The 17566-nt window shown below is 40.8% G+C and overlaps 1 protein-coding gene across 1 annotated transcript in view; it reads right to left on the bottom strand.

Annotated features, from left to right (window-relative positions):
• Positions 1–17292, bottom strand: part of hdac8 (histone deacetylase 8) — a 38448-nt gene extending 21156 nt beyond the window's left edge. Inside the window, exons 1-9 of the mRNA XM_080896780.1 lie at positions 16715–17292; positions 16565–16617; positions 15412–15542; positions 13968–14109; positions 13161–13273; positions 12960–13037; positions 12761–12869; positions 10483–10655; positions 3962–4056 (exon numbers count right to left, since the gene is read on the bottom strand). Coding sequence (XP_080752906.1) covers positions 3962–4056; positions 10483–10655; positions 12761–12869; positions 12960–13037; positions 13161–13273; positions 13968–14109; positions 15412–15542; positions 16565–16617; positions 16715–16831 — 1011 coding nt within the window. The 5' untranslated portion in view covers positions 16832–17292. The remainder of the gene's footprint in view (positions 1–3961; positions 4057–10482; positions 10656–12760; positions 12870–12959; positions 13038–13160; positions 13274–13967; positions 14110–15411; positions 15543–16564; positions 16618–16714) is intronic.
• Between the last annotated feature and the right edge of the window lie 274 nt (positions 17293–17566).

Below are 17566 nucleotides of genomic sequence, written 5' to 3' on the forward strand. Positions count from 1 at the left end.
ACAACGACCAGGACAGAGAGCCCGGGGATCGAACCGGCGACCTTCCGGTTACAGATACGCTTCCCAACCCCCTGAGCCACAGTCGCAGTAAGGCAGTGTAAGGCAGTGCACCCTCCCACACTGGGTGCTGATCCAGCCAAGCCCAGTTGTTGTTACACTATGAGCTTAATGGGAGCATGGCAGAGACAGGAAAAAGAGATGAGCAACGGAGACGTGAAGGTACAGCGTGTGACAAAGGATATGAGCTGGATTCACATCAACAACCTTGCGAGGACATGGCATACGTGTTTGCCCACTGACTCAGCAGTTTGGAAGTTACTAAGAACAGAAATAAAGGTGGTGGTGGCAGGGTGGGGGGTCTCTTCTCTGTTTCTGTCCTTGAATGGTACACACTGAGTTTTTAGAGAACGATCTGATCCAAATCTGTGCAACTTCATGTTGTTGTCACCGTCACCAAAACTAGTCTCAAATCAATAGCAGCACTGGAGCAGTACACTCCTCTATGATATGTGAATATATCCAAGGGTTAAAAACAACCATAAATATTGGTTTATGTGCAGCATTTTAAGCACACACACAAAAAAGACTATTTTACTCAGAACTATTCATTGATTACTCTAAAATGAATGTGCATAGTTCTTAGTCCTTTGACTTAAACTGATACCTTCTAACACAAAGGTACTCCATTAAAATTTAAAGATCAAACAAAGATCCAAAATGTCATGAAGTTATACATTCATTATAATTCAATGCAATGCATTTTGAAGAGGCCTAACAGTCGGATCAGTGTCTGTATGCAGTCAACAACTGGAAGTTGAAGTACTAAAGTACAATTCAACAGTATTATATTTTATTATTATAAAATATTAATAAAATGTTCTTTTACTCATTACAAGTAAAATAAGGTTTGATTTTTGTAATTATTTTTTTCCTGATTTACTTCTTTGGACTTTCTCCGTTTTCATCCGCACTCTGAATAAATAATTTGATTGACAGATCAATGCGGGATGAGTTATTGGTCAGTGCTAAAAAGACAAAAAACAAATGCATCAATTGAAATAACCATAAATAAAAGAAAAGTTGTGCAAAGTGAAATAGAAAGGTCCATTAAAATCTAATCATAGGTCCGGGTACAGATCTGGATGCTGGTTCACCTGCTGTTGCCCTGCAATCTACATGGATCACAATATTGGACCACCTACCCCCACAGCAGCTGCTCGGCCAAATAAAACCATGCCATGAAGCTCCCAGCACAGAGTTTGAGTGCAGATGTTAATGCCAGAGGATGTTAAGGAACCACTTCTAAGAGGCAGAAAATTTGACTTGTTGCAACGGTACCACGCTCTCGGGAACGACCCATTCTCTCACATAAGTCTGTGAAGGCTAGGTGCTTGATTTCATACAGCTATGGCAAGGGGACTGAAAATACCCGAATTCAAATATTAACAGGTGTAGACCAACACTTATGTCTATGTATTACTTGTGATCGTTGGATCGTCGAACACCCTTTTGGACTCTTATAGCTGACCCAGGTTTTTAAGGTTCCCCAACACTATTTGTGGAGTGTCTTGTGGTGACTGTTGTTGAATTTAATTGAAAAAGATTTAACTGAAACACTTGAGAGATGAGATGACGAGAGATGAGAGTTTCCATTAAACCACTTCCATTGGAGTGGATGTGACCACTTGAAAAAAGGTATTTTATTATTAACTAAAAATGGAGAGTGGCCTTCAGGTCTGAGATGTTTAAGTTCATATGGTTTTAAAAACGTGGTGTACGTGCCAGTGACAGAAGTTACTTTAAGGGGATTCAGAGAAGTATTAAAGACCCTACTGTGGTTTTTGCCCTTCTTCATGACATAACACATGTTTAGATAAGATGATACTCCACCCCGCCTTAAATTAAAGATAATAAATCTAGGCTAACAGGCAAAGCAAAACCATGTGAACATCACATGTGACAAATAAAAAGTTCCTGTAACCATAAGAACAATTGTTTCCACCCTCAAAATAAAGTTCGTTATAAAGACAAACTGTTCCTGTCAAATGAGAGACACCAACTAACCTTTGACCCGTGCGGCTATACTTAGCACGCCCAACACCGCGGCTCCTTCGATTCACACGCAGATAGGAGCCGCCGCTATCGCACAATGGGGGGGAGAGGGGGGGTCAATCGGGATCAGCTCAGCACTGGCAGACAATACGAGTCAGCAGCGAAGGTTAACAACTTTCCACCCGGTGGCTGGAATCCTGGCGTGTTTGCATTAGATACTGAAATATAATGAGTGTGACACAAGCAGAGGCATTGTGTGCGTTATCTGTAGTGTAATATTTTGTCTAGTAATCAGCGAGTATTACAGCACTTATTGTTGACGTGACTGGCCAACTCTGACTGATGTTTGTGTTCTTTAGACTGCTATTTTTAATTATTTCATTTGAAGCTTGTGTGCTTCAAGAACAGAGCACCGCGAATCCTCTCGGGCACTGAAAATAAACCTTTCCAAATAAATATTTAAAAGCAACAAATATGTTCGGACTGGTTTTAGTGAGATTTCTGCAGATAAAACAAACAGAGTGTTTGAATTTGTAGTTTTTGCATTTTCCTTCGACTTTGAGCCACTTTTGCCAGTTTGCCTGTTTGAGTTTCCTCCACACTGGTGTCCATATATCATACAATGAAGCACATGAGAAGCGTTATAAAACAGGCCAGTGCATTATCTGACAGTAATGAATGTGTGTATTCATGGGGTTTTGTCTACAGCGGAGCAGGAGGAGTAAGACGCACTCACACAAACGGGCACAAAGGTAGTTTTTGTTCCCCGTGTCACTGGAACTGGAACAGCTCTGCTTGGTCATCGTGGATAAATGCCCCTCTTATCGCACACAGAGTGAGCTTCAAACACACACACATATGCATTCACATACATACATGCATACACACATATATGTGAAGTTTAGCAGAGGTTGCAGTTTACCTTGAAAATAGGTTGCTTCATAAATCAGAAAAAACCAAGACATAAACACAATAAAATTTTAACTGTTTCAGGTGGAAAACCGTGTGTGTGTGTGTGTGTGTGTGTGTGTGTGTGTGTGTCACCTCATCTTTATCAACTGTGGCAGCTGGCCGCACTGATAGTTGCTTTGTTTTCAGTGAGTGCTCCTTAATGAGGTCAAAGGCCATTTGGGGCCATTGGACGCCCGACGAGGAGAAACAAGAGGTACCTTCTTCTCGACCAGGACGCACACACGCGTGCACACGCACGCACGCACACACTGAGGCGCTCACAGCTATTCATTACATCTGACCAAGACAAGGTCCAAAAAATCAGCTGCTGGAGAAAGAGGCTCTTTGTGCGTGTGAGAGCATAGGAGCGGGACAGACAGATGGGCGCGCCGATTTCTATTTGGAGAGAGGATGGCTCTGTTTGATTTACCGAAAAGCAACTGGTCACATGTCCCGTGTTTCACAAACAAGTCAACAAATAAAATACACAGTTCCTTCCTCGCTAAATTAAATCAACAGCATATGTGTTCTCGCTATTTTAAGAATCCTCGCTGACGTCCACCCTTTTGAACTAACTGGACAGGTAAAGCTGCGGTTTAAGTCCTTCCAGTCCGACTTCTATAACTCCTCTAATAACGTTCACCCAGACGACGCATAAAAGATGAGAGTGAGAGGAGTCTGTGTTCATCGCAGCAGACAGAGAGGAATTGTCAGCACTGCTACCTGTCCCGCTCACCTGTACACAAACCCCTTTATTGAGATCGGGCAGCCATCTTTGATTAGATGGAGTGACTCAGCAGACAGAGGACACAAGAGGGTGTGTTTGCGTTTCCATGCATGTGTGTGCGTGTGATGGTACAATGAAGGGGCACATTTGTCCTCATGTGGGAATATGTAAATGTGTGGCTGTAACAGGCAGGGAAAGGGAGGATGTGTGTGAGTGTGTGTGTCCGTGTACCTCATGGTCAGGTATTTCAGAGGAGAGAGTCTTTCCCAGCACTTCTGCTGTCAGGTAGGTCCAACACCGAGCTGTGTTAGCCAGGTTATAACCTCCTGAGTAGAGAGAAGGAACGCAGACACATATGAGAAGAAACACAAATGATATCATCTTTATGGAGTACCTGGAACCCACATGAAGGCACGTTTGGAGCCCTGAAGACTATTAAATATGAATTTGAAACTTTTAAACATTTACAGCTGCTCAAACCTTGCGTTTTTGATGAGTAGCCAATCAGAGTAAAGTTGGTTTACAGTTAGAGGAGCAAAAATTGCTCCTTTTACAAAGACAAAGTAGTCAGGAGGTACATCAAGGCATCAACTGAACAACATCACTTAAGTTTCACGGCACGTGTGGCTGAATAGAAATAACACAAATCCTGTATTGGCTATATCTTTAGATGCACAGAAAACTTTTGATAGGGTGGAGTGGAACTTTCTGTTCACAGCCCTGGAAAAGTTTGGAATAGGTGACAACTTTTGCAGATGGATTAGAACCATGTACTCTGGTCCAGAAGCAGCTGTATTTACAAATGGGGTACTTTCTCCTTTTTTTTAGTATTTCCAGATCAACACGTCAAGGATGCAATTTAAGCCCATTGCTATTTATAATATTTTTAGAGCCATTAGCTATTCAAATCAGAGAAAATGCAGAGATTAAAGGTGTATTTGGGGGAGGCAGAGAACACAAATTATTCCTGTATGCAGATGATGTGCTGAAATTAAACCAAGACCCAACTAATTCTATCACAAAACTATTAGAGGTGATTAATACATACTCAATGTTTTCAGGGTACAAAATTAACTGGCATAAATCAGAGGCGATGCCAGTTTCCCAGGCTTGCAGTCATAACTTAATATCGGGCTTTAACTTTAAGTGGGTGGACAAGGGAATGAAATATCTTGGAATTGAATTGAACCCCAGTATTGAGGATATTATGGCTAACAGTATGGGAAAATTATTAAACAAGATCAATAAAAACTTGGGTAAATGGAGTAAACTAAATTTGACATTGTGGGGAAAAGTGAACACAGTTAAAATGGTTGTGCCACCGCTCATCAACTATTATACAGGAATGCTGCCTATGTGTATCCCGCGACGGATGTTGCAAAGCTACAATAATACGATAAAAGATTTTCTTTGGAAGGGTGGTAAATATAGAGTATTATAGTATCTCTTTTGAAATGGCTAGATTAGGCAAACATTGGGCAGGGAAAAACAATATAGACTGGATGTTAATAGAACAAGAGCTTGCATCTCCATTCACACCAAATGATATTTTATCACAAAAAGTGAATAATCACGGTAAGACGCAAAGCCCTATTTTGAAATTTTCGAAAATGGTATGGTTGGAGGTGCATAAGGAATATAAACTTGTGCCATATGTACAGAAGTATGCCCCCTTGTGGTATAATCCTAAAATTAAAATTGGTAAGCAGACTGTTTACTGGACACAATAGCTGAGAAGAGGTATCAGAACTGTTAGTGACCTATTTGAAGGGGGTGTTTTCATGTCGTATGAGGATATTAAAAATAAGTTTTGTTTAGAGGGTAACAGTCATTTCTGGAAGTATTTGCAAATAAGAAACTGTTTAAAAGGAGGAGTTACAATAACATGTGAAAGTAATCCGATAGAGAATTTTATGCTACTACCCCCATCTCTGTGCACAGCTGCGAAATGGTATAATATTTGCCCATGGATTAAAAACAATATAAATAAGAGCCTGAAAAAAGCATGGGAAAGGGATCTAGGGGGTACAATGGATGAAGGTACATGGGATTCTATATTGTCGAACAATGGATTATACATTAGGGAAGCCAGGGGGAAATTTATTCAATACAAAATTCTTAACAGATACTATTATACTCCTTCAAGGCTGTATAGAATGGGGATTGGTAGAGATGACTTGTGTTGGAAATGCCAACAAGCCAAAGGTACTCTGATACATGCCCTCTGGGAATGCCTGCTGGTTTTTCCAGTTTGGAACACTGTACTGAATTATTTGCAGGGGTGGACACTTTGTAACCTACCCAGATCACCTAAATTATGTTTACTAGGAGACAAAGGAGAGGTGCTGCAATTAAGTAAACACCAGTTTAGAGTGTTAAGTACTGCCTTGGTAACATGTGCCCGTGTCATTTTGGAACACTGGAAGGACTCTCATATTCCAACGCTTAAAATGCGGAAAGACAGAATGATTGGGAATGTTGTATACGAAAAGATGCTGGGAAAAATACATCATGTGACGGAAGCTGCGCTGGAACAGTGGGACAATTTTTGCACCTACATGTCTACCTGACTTGGACATTTGAGCTTAATACAACATATGTTAAAACCTCACTTGTTTTGTTTCGTTGTGGTTTTTTATTTATTTTTTATTTATTTATTTATTTTGTTTGTTTTTGTTTGTTTGCTTCTTGCTTTTGGTTGTTGCATCTCTGTATTTGCTGCTATAAAATGCGAAATCTAATAAATACTTGAATTATAAAAAAAAAAAAAATTTCACGGCACGTGTGACAGACACCTGTAACACAGATGTGTCATGCCCAATTCATGCCCGGACATCTGCATGCTTTGAAGCTGATGTACGTGTGTATGCATGGCTACACTGCTCCATCTTTGTCTTTTAAATGAGAGAAAACAGGAGCAGGACGATATTCCTGACAGCTGGACTGATCCTTAAATCGTAGCATGATATAACTGCATCTGCAGGAATGCTAGTTTATCTTGCACCCCTACTGTTTTTCCACATTTGTTTTTGTCTGTGAAAAACTGGTGAAGACTGCATAGACAGGTGAAAAATCGTAAACAGAAAGAGAAGGCCTAACATCACATCTGGCCAGGCTGACTGTCACACTGGAGCTCCCCAGGGTTCATTATAGGGTCATTTGCTCTTTTTCTTCTGTGTTTTGCACATATCTAAAATATGCTTGTATTGTGCGCTTTTTTACATTTTTATCTGCTAATATGGAGCTCTGCAACACAAGGTTTTTCACCCTACTCTTTGTAAATTTGTGATGTGACAATGAAGCTGAATCTGAAGTTAAAATAAAGCAGAGCCAGCAAGTGTTTGACTTGATACAACTTTACCTGTTTAGCAGGAATCTACAACTTATTGCTCATTAATTAAATCTAAACCAATCAGTTTTGTCAGAAATAAAACTTCCAGTCTACACATTTCTCTTCCATCAAACTGAATTTTATGTTTTTCTTGCTTAATCAAGGATCATCTTGTCATGTTTCAGTGTGTAGAGCAATCCAGAAGCTTCCCCTCCAAACTGAATGCACCAGCTTTAAACTACTGCCCGTCACATTTGTGACAACACAGTTTGCCCAGGGAAATGATGGTTGTGCCTCAGCATGTGTGTGCTGCTAAACTGTTGTTTAATCCTCCACTTAAACCTTCAAACACTTTCTTAAAGCAGTTTGAATCTCAAACTACAGGGCGGGCCTGACTGGTGGGAAAGAGACCCACACTGCAGGATGGGATGACCAGAGGAAAAAAACATATGGGGTCAAACGAAGTTGAAGAACATGATTCCTGTAGAGAAAATATACAAAGACTTTACTGACCCTACTGTGTTGGCTGTTCTTTCACTGGAATAAAACTTAAATCCTTTGTATTGTTAATAATTTGTCTGTCCAGACTGGACATTTTCCATATAAAATAAAATCACTTCATTACTTTACACAGGATACAGCACAACATCTGTTTATCTGTAAAAAAAATAAATAAAATAATATAAAATATATATACTCTATTAAGTTAAACGAGTGGGGAAATCCATTTTGAGCAACTGTTAGTTTCCTTTGCTATATTGATGTTTGGGGGCTGTATGTAGATATCACAAGAGTTATTGTTTTTTGAGTGATGTATCATGTAAAGTCGCTGTGAGCTTTACCATTTAGCATCTGAAATCTAATCAGTTCATCCCCGAACTTATTTGTATTTGTGAACGAGTTTGGTTGTGGCCAAAAATGTGTTTTTTCCTGAGGCCACAGTAAGCTTTTAAAAGAAAAAAGAAAAATAAGTTTGCATGCTGCAGAACTCCAATTTCATGACATATGACATTTTGAGCACACCTGCTCCTCGTCACACAACGAAACACAGGGCGACGCCATCTTAAATCACCTGTGATAGGTCACATGACTACGACCAATGACAATGATATCCAAACAGAACCATGTCTTACATAATTCAAAACATAAATCATCTGTGAAGCAACATGTTTCCTTGGCAGGAGTCAGAAAAGATCTCCACTAACCCAGCAACAAACAGACGGGAAAATATAACATGGTGTCTCAGGCATTACCTAACAGTAAAATATTTGACACAATTAAGAACAGCTATTAAACCTACTGATTCAATTAACCACAATGTGTCACATACAGTACCTACTATATTAAAAGTACCGGCGTCCATCAGTGTTACAGCTCAGCCTCCTAGTAGATGTACCTGTGGTTATAATTTGAAAATCCTAGCTGATTTCCCTCTTGAGTTATCACGAGATATTCACAAGATTTTCAGAAAACCTAACCTCTGACCTCGACCTTGAAGCAAAGGTAATTGGGATTCTAACTTATCTGAGATTTTTAGTGGTTCCACGTATGGGATGAATTTGAAAATCATGCGTCGCTTTGTTCTCAGCCACCTATCTAGTTATTTTAATCACAAACTTGGGTGTCTACGCTGAAGATACCCGATCAGCATTTAACGGCTAAGGGGTAAAAACTGAATATAGAATGTGAAAATGCCCCCAATAAGAGGTCGTACACTGTCATCAGGTTACTAAGCAGGAGCACATCTAGAGGGGTGGCATGTGCCACCCTAAAATGATCTCTTGCCACCCCTAGTGCCAAACTAGTTTTGCATATGACTGTGTTGTTTATTAAGATAAGATAGCATTAACACTTTGAAGGTGGAATGAAGGTGAGTGTTATTAACACTCTGTGTGATGACGGGCATGTGATTAAGCTGACATAGCAACAAGCTGCAGCCACGCTGAGTCTCTATTTCAGCTTGTGTTGAAAGTTTGGACTTCAAAGTATATACCAGCTTTTAAATTTTAATGACAGGCCACTAAATGCTTTTATATGTATTTATTTATTATACAGGCTATACAGTACATAAAAAAATCACATGTATTATGTAACTGAAAAGGTTCATTATGTGGGCTACAGAAATTAATTAAGCTGCAGACTATTTTTATATGAAATGCATGTATACTTGCATTTGAATCATTTTTACCATACGTAACACATGCACATGTATTTAAAAAAAGGCTTTGATTTTGTCCTGCCATTTGATTTCCATGCCAGCCTAAGAAAATTTCTCTACATCTGCCCCTGTTACCAAGTCATGAAGTGTGAGAAAATGCCAGTAACCTTCAACTTCAAAGCAGTGAAAAATTAAGCCAACTCTCACAAGTGCCAAAAAGTGCAGTTCCTCCCATGGCCACTTGAGGTGTAAATAACCATAGATTCCCATGTCAAATCACAGAGGATAAACATGTCTGGGAGAAAATTTTAGATTAAAAAACTAAACTAACCTATCAAATACCCTGTTTCTAATTATGTGTCCAAACTGCAGTTTCTCTAATGGCCACTTGAGGCCGACTAACCATCTCTGAAGACGCCTATGTTAACTACCGGTATACATATAAAACTATAATACTACTAATATTATACTATATGTTAACTTTACATATAAAAGCTGACATAAACATGTTTACAGTGTGCCACAGAACAAATGTATGGAGGGTGTTTTTTTTCTTGTTAAAGTTGCACTGTTTGTGCTGCTGTTTTGAAGTATTTCGATTTCTAATTTTTTTATCTGTCAAAGTGCATGAAATCTGAGTACTTATTTATTCTTTTATTTAGCATTGATTAGCAGTTATGTTTGTCCATGTGGGTATGAGCAGCTTTTGTACACAGTCTATTCTTTTGTTGACCTGAACCAGCTCATTCTTGTGGTCAGTTGAATGTGTGTGCAATAAGAGCTCATTTGTACTTTCACATTTATACAGCTTTGTGTGGCTCTTCAGACCAAAAAAAGGAAGCTAACATGACAAAATCCTCTGGAAGAAAAACTATAAAGCCTCCCACATACAGAAGACACAGAGAAAGTTTAAAGATGGAGGGAATGGACTGAGGAGAAAGTATGTAGGGCAGAGCGGGAGGGGAGAGAAAGGAAGAGAGGTGGGATTGTAGTTGAGTAAAATGGATTCATTGTGTTGTATAATTAGTAGCTATCATCTGGCCAAGGGCTGAGGAGTCTGGGACAGGGCAGTGTGTGTAAATGTGCTTAAGTAACAGACTCAGAAATTCAACGCAAACACGCACAAACAGAAGGCGCACTACACCGTTACATCTGGACTACCTCAGCACTCCGAGAAACATGCGCATACAGCCATACGTGGAGATATACCAACACACACACATCAACATCAGTCAGAATAATAAACACATACGTGAAGCGTACCTCCGCCCAGCAGGAGTGTAGGTAGCTGCCACTGCAGGACATACTGCAGACACTTGCCCACCCCAACAGGGGTCATGTTGAAGGAGCACATAGGGTCACCCGCCATTGTGTCGGCACCCAGCTGCATCACTATCGCCTCCGGGTTGAACTGTGCCCGCACCTCCTGCAGGACGCTGTAAAAAGAAGAAAGAATTCTGTTACTCGCAGAGGATGCATATCATTTGGTTATCAAGCATCCAAAAAAGAAAACAATTCAGGAAAATGTATAGACTTCTGTGACTAATTGAGCTTATGTGCATAGTCACTACCATAGGGGCCTTTTGAGCCAACAAAAACCTTCCTGGCACTCAAGCAGTGATGGCTAACGTGACTTACCTGTACATTCCGTTCTGAACAATAATAACTTTATAGTAAGTGTAGAACACTAAAACAAAACACTTACACCCAATTTGTTCAGTTGCTTCCACCAATTAGAGGTGCTAAAGCAGTAGCCTGTGATTATACCAATAAAAGTAATGAAGTATTAGTCTACATGCAGCTTACTCATTATTTCACAGAGCTGGAGCACTACGCTGTCTTTTTTGTGGAGTTTGCACAGTCTCCCTTTAGTTTCACCCATTAGAAGTCGACGCTGTGTAATAGAGCAATTTTAATTTCCATCACCATCAGCTCACAGATGCCGGCTGATCCGCAACCATGAAATTACAACAAGGATAAAAAGCAGTTTTCAGGAACAGTTCTCCAGGTTTTGTCAGGTCTTGTTTTGTTAAGGACATGACTTGCACTGTTACTGTTCATCTATTGTATGTACTACATGCTTTTTTAGGTTTCCTCAGTTTGTTTTTGAGGAAACTGCACACAATGCACAAATATGGTAAGATTCTTTAATCTAATAGCTCTCTGGGAATCACTTTGTTATATTTGACATTTTTCATAGGCGAAGGAACAAATGATGTGCTTTATCGTGGCTCAAGAGTTGTTAGTTCGTCCTGTAATCGGAAGGTTGCCGGTTTGAGCCCCGGCTCGCACAGTCTTGGTCGTTGTGTCCTTGGGCAAGACACTTCACCCGTTGCCTACTGGTGGTGGTCAGAGGGCCCGGTGGCGCCAGTGTCCGGCAGCCTCGCCTCTGTCAGTGCACTCCAGGGTGGCTGTGGGACTAAGGGACTAAGTAAAGCGCTATACAAATACAGGCCATTTACCATTTTTTATGCCTGAATGATGCGTAGTACAGTGTTAAACTGACTTAACCAACAAAAAACAATCTTCTGAAAATGGACTAGACTGAAAATAACTGAAAAAGCAGCCGATAAAAGAAAAACATTGAAAGACTTTCAGAAAGCCTGACAAGAAATGCTCCTTAGAAGTAAACTATGAAGAAATGAGGGGTGACTCAAGACTTTTGCACAATAACAGTGATGCTGCATTACTAAAGCTAACCCAACAAAGCAGCACATAGTCAAATAAAATGATCTCTCACCATTAAACTGACATAAACATTATAGAATGAATAATTATAACCCAATAACCTTGTGTATTCAATTGTTTATAATGACTATTTGTAAGTTTATTTTGATGGTGTAACTTTAGTGTTATTAGACTAATTAAGTGTTTTTATGAGTTGTACTAAAGAAAGCCTAAATTCCTGTTTCGTAACTGTAGCATTACGTGTGTGAGGGCACATGGGCCTGAAAATCACATCCAGTGTTTTCTATGCTAATTTTCTACACTCTGTTTATGTCTGATTTCCACTGAGACCCCTCTGTCTTACTCTTGTGCCACTCCATTAAAAAAACAAAACAAAAAAAACCTCCTGGAATGATCCCAGCAGTCACACACAGAGCTGAGATGATTGCTGCTTGGTGCTTGCCAAAAAAAACCCAGAAAAAAAACACCGCCTACACTTTTTTTGCTCTTTTGCTCAAATACAGATTTTAAGGATTTATAAGCAGCTGAGAGGAAACAAACTCAGCTCCTCCTGTTCAAGATCACAGAATCTGCGATATACAGATGCTGAGATAGAGAGAACAAACAAGGGGTTTTAGCCCTTTATTTCCTTTTAGAGGCGACACATTTGCATTGAGTGCTCAGCACAGAGAAACTCCTTCAACTAGAAAATCCCCAGTTTAAGCCTCACAATGGAAGGATTTCCCTGCTAAAGTGTCCCTGATAAAATGCTGAACTTGCACATGCTCCATAGCACTCATCAATGGATGACACTGACCTCTGATCTGTTGGAGTTATATAGGAGGACAGCGCTACAGTTTCTCTGTGTGTGTACCTGGTAAAAACCTGGTAGTATCTGTCGTCCTTGATGCCGTCCTCCAGCGGGACGTTCACAGCGTACCAGCGGCCTTTACCCAGCCCGGTGTCACACAGGTCACCCGTACCTAAGCAAGCACAAACTTATCCAACACGGTCTCATGATTCAAATTGGCATATTAAAGCATGCCGTGGTTAAGCTCACTGTATTGCCTGACCTGGGAAGAACCCGGGCGAGAACTTGTGCAGTGAAACGGTCATAACTTTGGATGTGAAGCTGAAGGCATCTTCAACACCTGCAGAGACCAAAGGGGAGGAAAGAGCTTTTAAAGCCTGGAACCAAAAAAACTGCTGTGAGGATGACAAAATGTAAAAGACGCTTATTTTAAATTGTGCAAAAGTCACGGTTTGGTGTGCACCGTCTCCATGATGCAGGTCAACGTCCACATAAAGGACTCTTTCGTATTTCTCTCTCAGTCTGAGGATTCCCAGCACGGCATCGTTCACGTAACAGAAGCCTGAAGCCTCATCCCTGGACGATAAGAGAGATGAAGATGAAGCGCCACGTTTGAAATGTACTGCTTTGTCAAGAGCACCCTCTTCAGGCTATTTGATGTAACTGATGGAAATTGATGGTTTAACAAATTCTGAGTTCCCTGAAACACCGGATCACAGCTGGATCAGTTAAGCCAGAGTGACTGACATAAGCACAACAACGACTGTTCGGTGACCAGTGTGTAATGTCTCTAAAGGTTTATGCAGATATAGTTTATCTAAACAGTGATTCCTACAGTAGATCTTTGAGTGGAGAGGGGAAACTGGCTGCTTGGGGCTCTATTTATGCTCGCCGTTCTCACCCTCATGAGTGACAAATAATCCAACTGCAAGTCTGCCTTCACGGGCATTTATGTGACTGTCACGGGGGGAGACAACAGTGCGATTACATCACATCGGCACACATTAATGGGCTATTACTGTCTACAGATACGATTAAAAGGACATAGCCAAAAGATTTTGTTCTGAGTGGATAAATAAAGTCACATTATCCACCAAACACTGTCTCTGTTCTTAAACTGACAAGTACTGACTGAACAAGTGCTCGTCTAAAGCTGGTTTAGGTGCAGAAGGAGGGCATGGGTCAGGAGGACAGCCTGCTGGGAGACACTATATGCACATGTAATGCAGCACACAGGAAGGTCACAGCACACTAAAGTGTGTTAGCCTACTTCTTGGCGTGGTGCCACCCTCCTGCCCAGTTGATGGCCACGTCACACTTTTGGTCCAACAGAGTCTGAGCTGCCGTCAGCGTAGCACCCCCCACTCCTGCTGCATAGTCAAATATGCCCTCGACCACTGGACAGTCATAGCCTGGAGGGACAAAATACAGCAGGCGAGAGGAAGATGAGGGATTTAAAAAATAAATACTTTTTAAAAAAAAAAAGGCAAAACCAATTCGCAGTACGCATGTTAATTTGTCAGGGATCTGACAGCTAGGATAAACTTAAAGCTTTCCTTTTTGATAAAGGTTATAGTTAGAGCTGGATCAGGTGAATCCTCTCTTAGTTACCCTGCAATAGGCCAAGGCTGCTGGGGTATTCCCACAATGCACTGTGTTTCTTCTTTACTCACTATGTGTTTATACACCACTCTGTATTTAATCATTAGTTATTATCTACCAGTGGCTCTCTTCCACAGTGTGTCTTTTTCCCCCCCATCTTCCTCCCCTCACCGTACAGCTGGTTGGGGGAAGTGTCTGCTCCTGTCAAAAGTCACATGCAGATGGTTATCAACTCGATAAGTTAATCGAGGGCTTATCAGTCTCATATGACCAGCTTTTCCAGGAATCGTAACACTATTTTCCAAGGAACTGATTGGTCACTTTGCGGTGTCTTAACTGGATGTGGTTAGGTCTGCAGCACATGTGACCCTAGTGATGCATGCCAGTAAGAGGTGACACTGAAACGCCACTAATAAACACCGAGTTACTTCAACAGGCACCTAATATAATGCTTCGCGGTACATGCATGCATGCAGTGGATTTTACGACGACACACAAAAGCACAAAACTTTGCCTGATATTTGCGCCTTAAACCGCACTGAAGTCTGAAGGGTAACTCAAGTCCTTGAATGAGAACTTTACTGAGTTAAAAAAGAGAGGGTGAGAGAAAGATAAAGGATAAGGGAATGTCATGGAACAAAAACAAGCAGAGTGAACTTGAAGCTTAGTCTAAAGTTAGAAATGTAAACTTCGGAAAAGGATGGACTAACATACAACCCATCCAAGAACAACAAACAACAGTGGGATCCTAGGAGTGGGACAAGATCAACAAACATACCCTTAGATTTTTTTTAAGCACTTGTGTCTCAAACAAAAGAAAAAAAATGTTATTTGAGGAGAACATTTATGATCGCTGTCAGTGTTATTAAGTGCAGTGTTACATCGCCATCTACTGGTGAAATCATTTTAACCCCTTTATTTCCATTTTTGTACTACAGCTGCTTTAATATTGCAGGTAATGATCAATTAACCCCTTCATCACTTTAGTCATACAGGAAAAAGGCAGCTGTGCTTTAAACCAGAAACCCAATGACACCATACTGCACTGAAAGTGTGTGCGTTTAACACATTAAAGATTAAATAATAAAAAGGTAGCAATGTGTTTTGCTCACCCAGGCCGTAGTCAGCCGACTGGGGGTCATCGTTGTCTCCGTCCTGGCTGATCTTGTGGAGATGCTCCAGGTAGGAATCAGTGTGGAATTTGGCCATTTCCTCTATAGTGGCCACGTGGGGTTTGACAATGCTGGAGAGAGTAGAGAGAAAGAGTGATTTAACAGCAGAGACACTGCAGTGACAAACAGACATAAGAAATTGAGTTAAAAATAACAGTTATCAAGGTAAAAAGAGAAACTTTATATAATTATATTAAATATAAGTGTTTACCTGAAAAAGTGGAATTTAGGGGATTTTTCAGCTTTATTTGATAGACACAGTGGACAGGAAAGCAGGAGCAGACAGAGAAGGGGTAAAACAGGCAGGGCCACGGGTTGGACTCGAACTCGGACTAGCCACTCTTAGCTGTACGGCATGTGTTCGCCCACTTAATGCACTGAGCTAAACCGGTAACATCATTTGTAAATGACTATAAATGAAAGAACACAAGTTTTATTTGTACTTCACACGTACATTGTTTTTAGGGCTGTCCACCATAGTAGATGTGACACAACCAGTGGTTACTACGGAGGTTGTTGGCTCTCGCTGGGTGAAAGAAGATGCTGCACCAGAAACCTCCTAGTGATTTCTTTTGTTGCTAGCAGACTGTCACCATCTCTGCCACCTACCAGCCGAGCAATAGTAAAACTTTTGTCTCAGGAGGTTTTTGTTATCATCCCTTTCTCACAGTGAGCAAGTCAGGAATTTTGGCATCATTTTGGACAGTGTTCCCAGTTTTGACCAACATCTTAATAATTCCCTGAATCCTGCTTTAGTTATGCTGCAATAGGCCAAGGGTGATTGGGGCTTCTCCTGACAGACTAAATGTTTCTTCTTTACTCACCTGTTTTCACTCTCAGTGTGTTTATACAGCACTCTGCTGCTTTAATCATTAGTTATAAATCGCTGATCCTCTCCCACTACTCCTGTGCAACAATGCAAATGTTTATATAGATCCGATACAAATACTAGCTTTGGTAGCGATACTATTGATATTTGGATTGATCCACCCACCTTCATCTTGCACAGTGTGTCTTTTGTACATCCTCTCCTGCTCACTGACAAAAACAATACCAACTGTGTTCTCTCTCGGTGCAAACACCAGCAGCTCACCTCATGTGTTGAAGCAGTCCATAGGCTTCTATCAGTGAGTGGACCATACTCGCCTGGTAACAGAGGTAAAGACAAGGATATCGTTTTCCAGATTAGGAAAAGGCTGCTACCTAACTAGCTCTGTAACGCCTCTCATTCAGTTCAACTCACCCGGTTTGGCACTTTGGATAAAGTGTCGCAGGTCTGGATGTACTCCGGACCGTAAACATACGCGACTCTTCGTTTACTGCAGCTGTCGTCATCATCGCTGTCACCCCTGAAACTCATTTAGGTTGGCTGAAATCCAAATGTTTAGATGGAGCTGAAATATAAGACAAATTCTGAACACAGAGAGCGGCTTCTACTGCCCGAGTCTGGCGTCACACTGTCAACATTCCGTGTTACCCACCCGGTAAAGCTGGCTTCAACCGTGAGATTAACAGACATACAGGTTTTGAAAATTATAACTTTGTGTTTTATATTATGTCTTAATGCTATTTTATCTCCATGAAAAAAAGTCAATTCGATAATTCTGTAACGAGAGATAGAAGATTTTAAGAACTCGTCTAAAGTTCCGCACGAGGACACTTTGTCTCCATTTCAGCGGACGCACGTGAGGTGCATTCTGGGATTCCTTGTAGTCTTTTCACGGACTCTTCAACCGCTACATTGATAGCCAACCGATAAACTCGTCGAGACAGACGAGTCTGCTGAATATAATACGTGTTCACCCTAACTTTGTCCTTCCACCAACCCAGACATGTATTTCACAAACAACCTTCAGTAGGAGAGGGGAAAACAGGGCTGTAAACTGAAATAGAACCTGGTTAAACTCCAATAAACGTGTAGTTAACTAAAGGGGGCAGTGTTCTCCATTGTGACATCACCCTAAGATATATGCATTGTTTGTTTTATCATAGCTATAAAAGCCTAACCCCTATCCCCCTTACCCCATAACTACCCATAATTTAAAGTTATTAAGTCAAAATTCCAACTTATAGATGCCTTCTAGCGCTGCTGTTT

The sequence above is a fragment of the Rhamphochromis sp. 'chilingali' genome (genome assembly GCF_963969265.1).
Source record: "Rhamphochromis sp. 'chilingali' genome assembly, chromosome: 1".
Lineage (NCBI taxonomy): Eukaryota > Metazoa > Chordata > Actinopteri > Cichliformes > Cichlidae > Rhamphochromis > Rhamphochromis sp. 'chilingali'.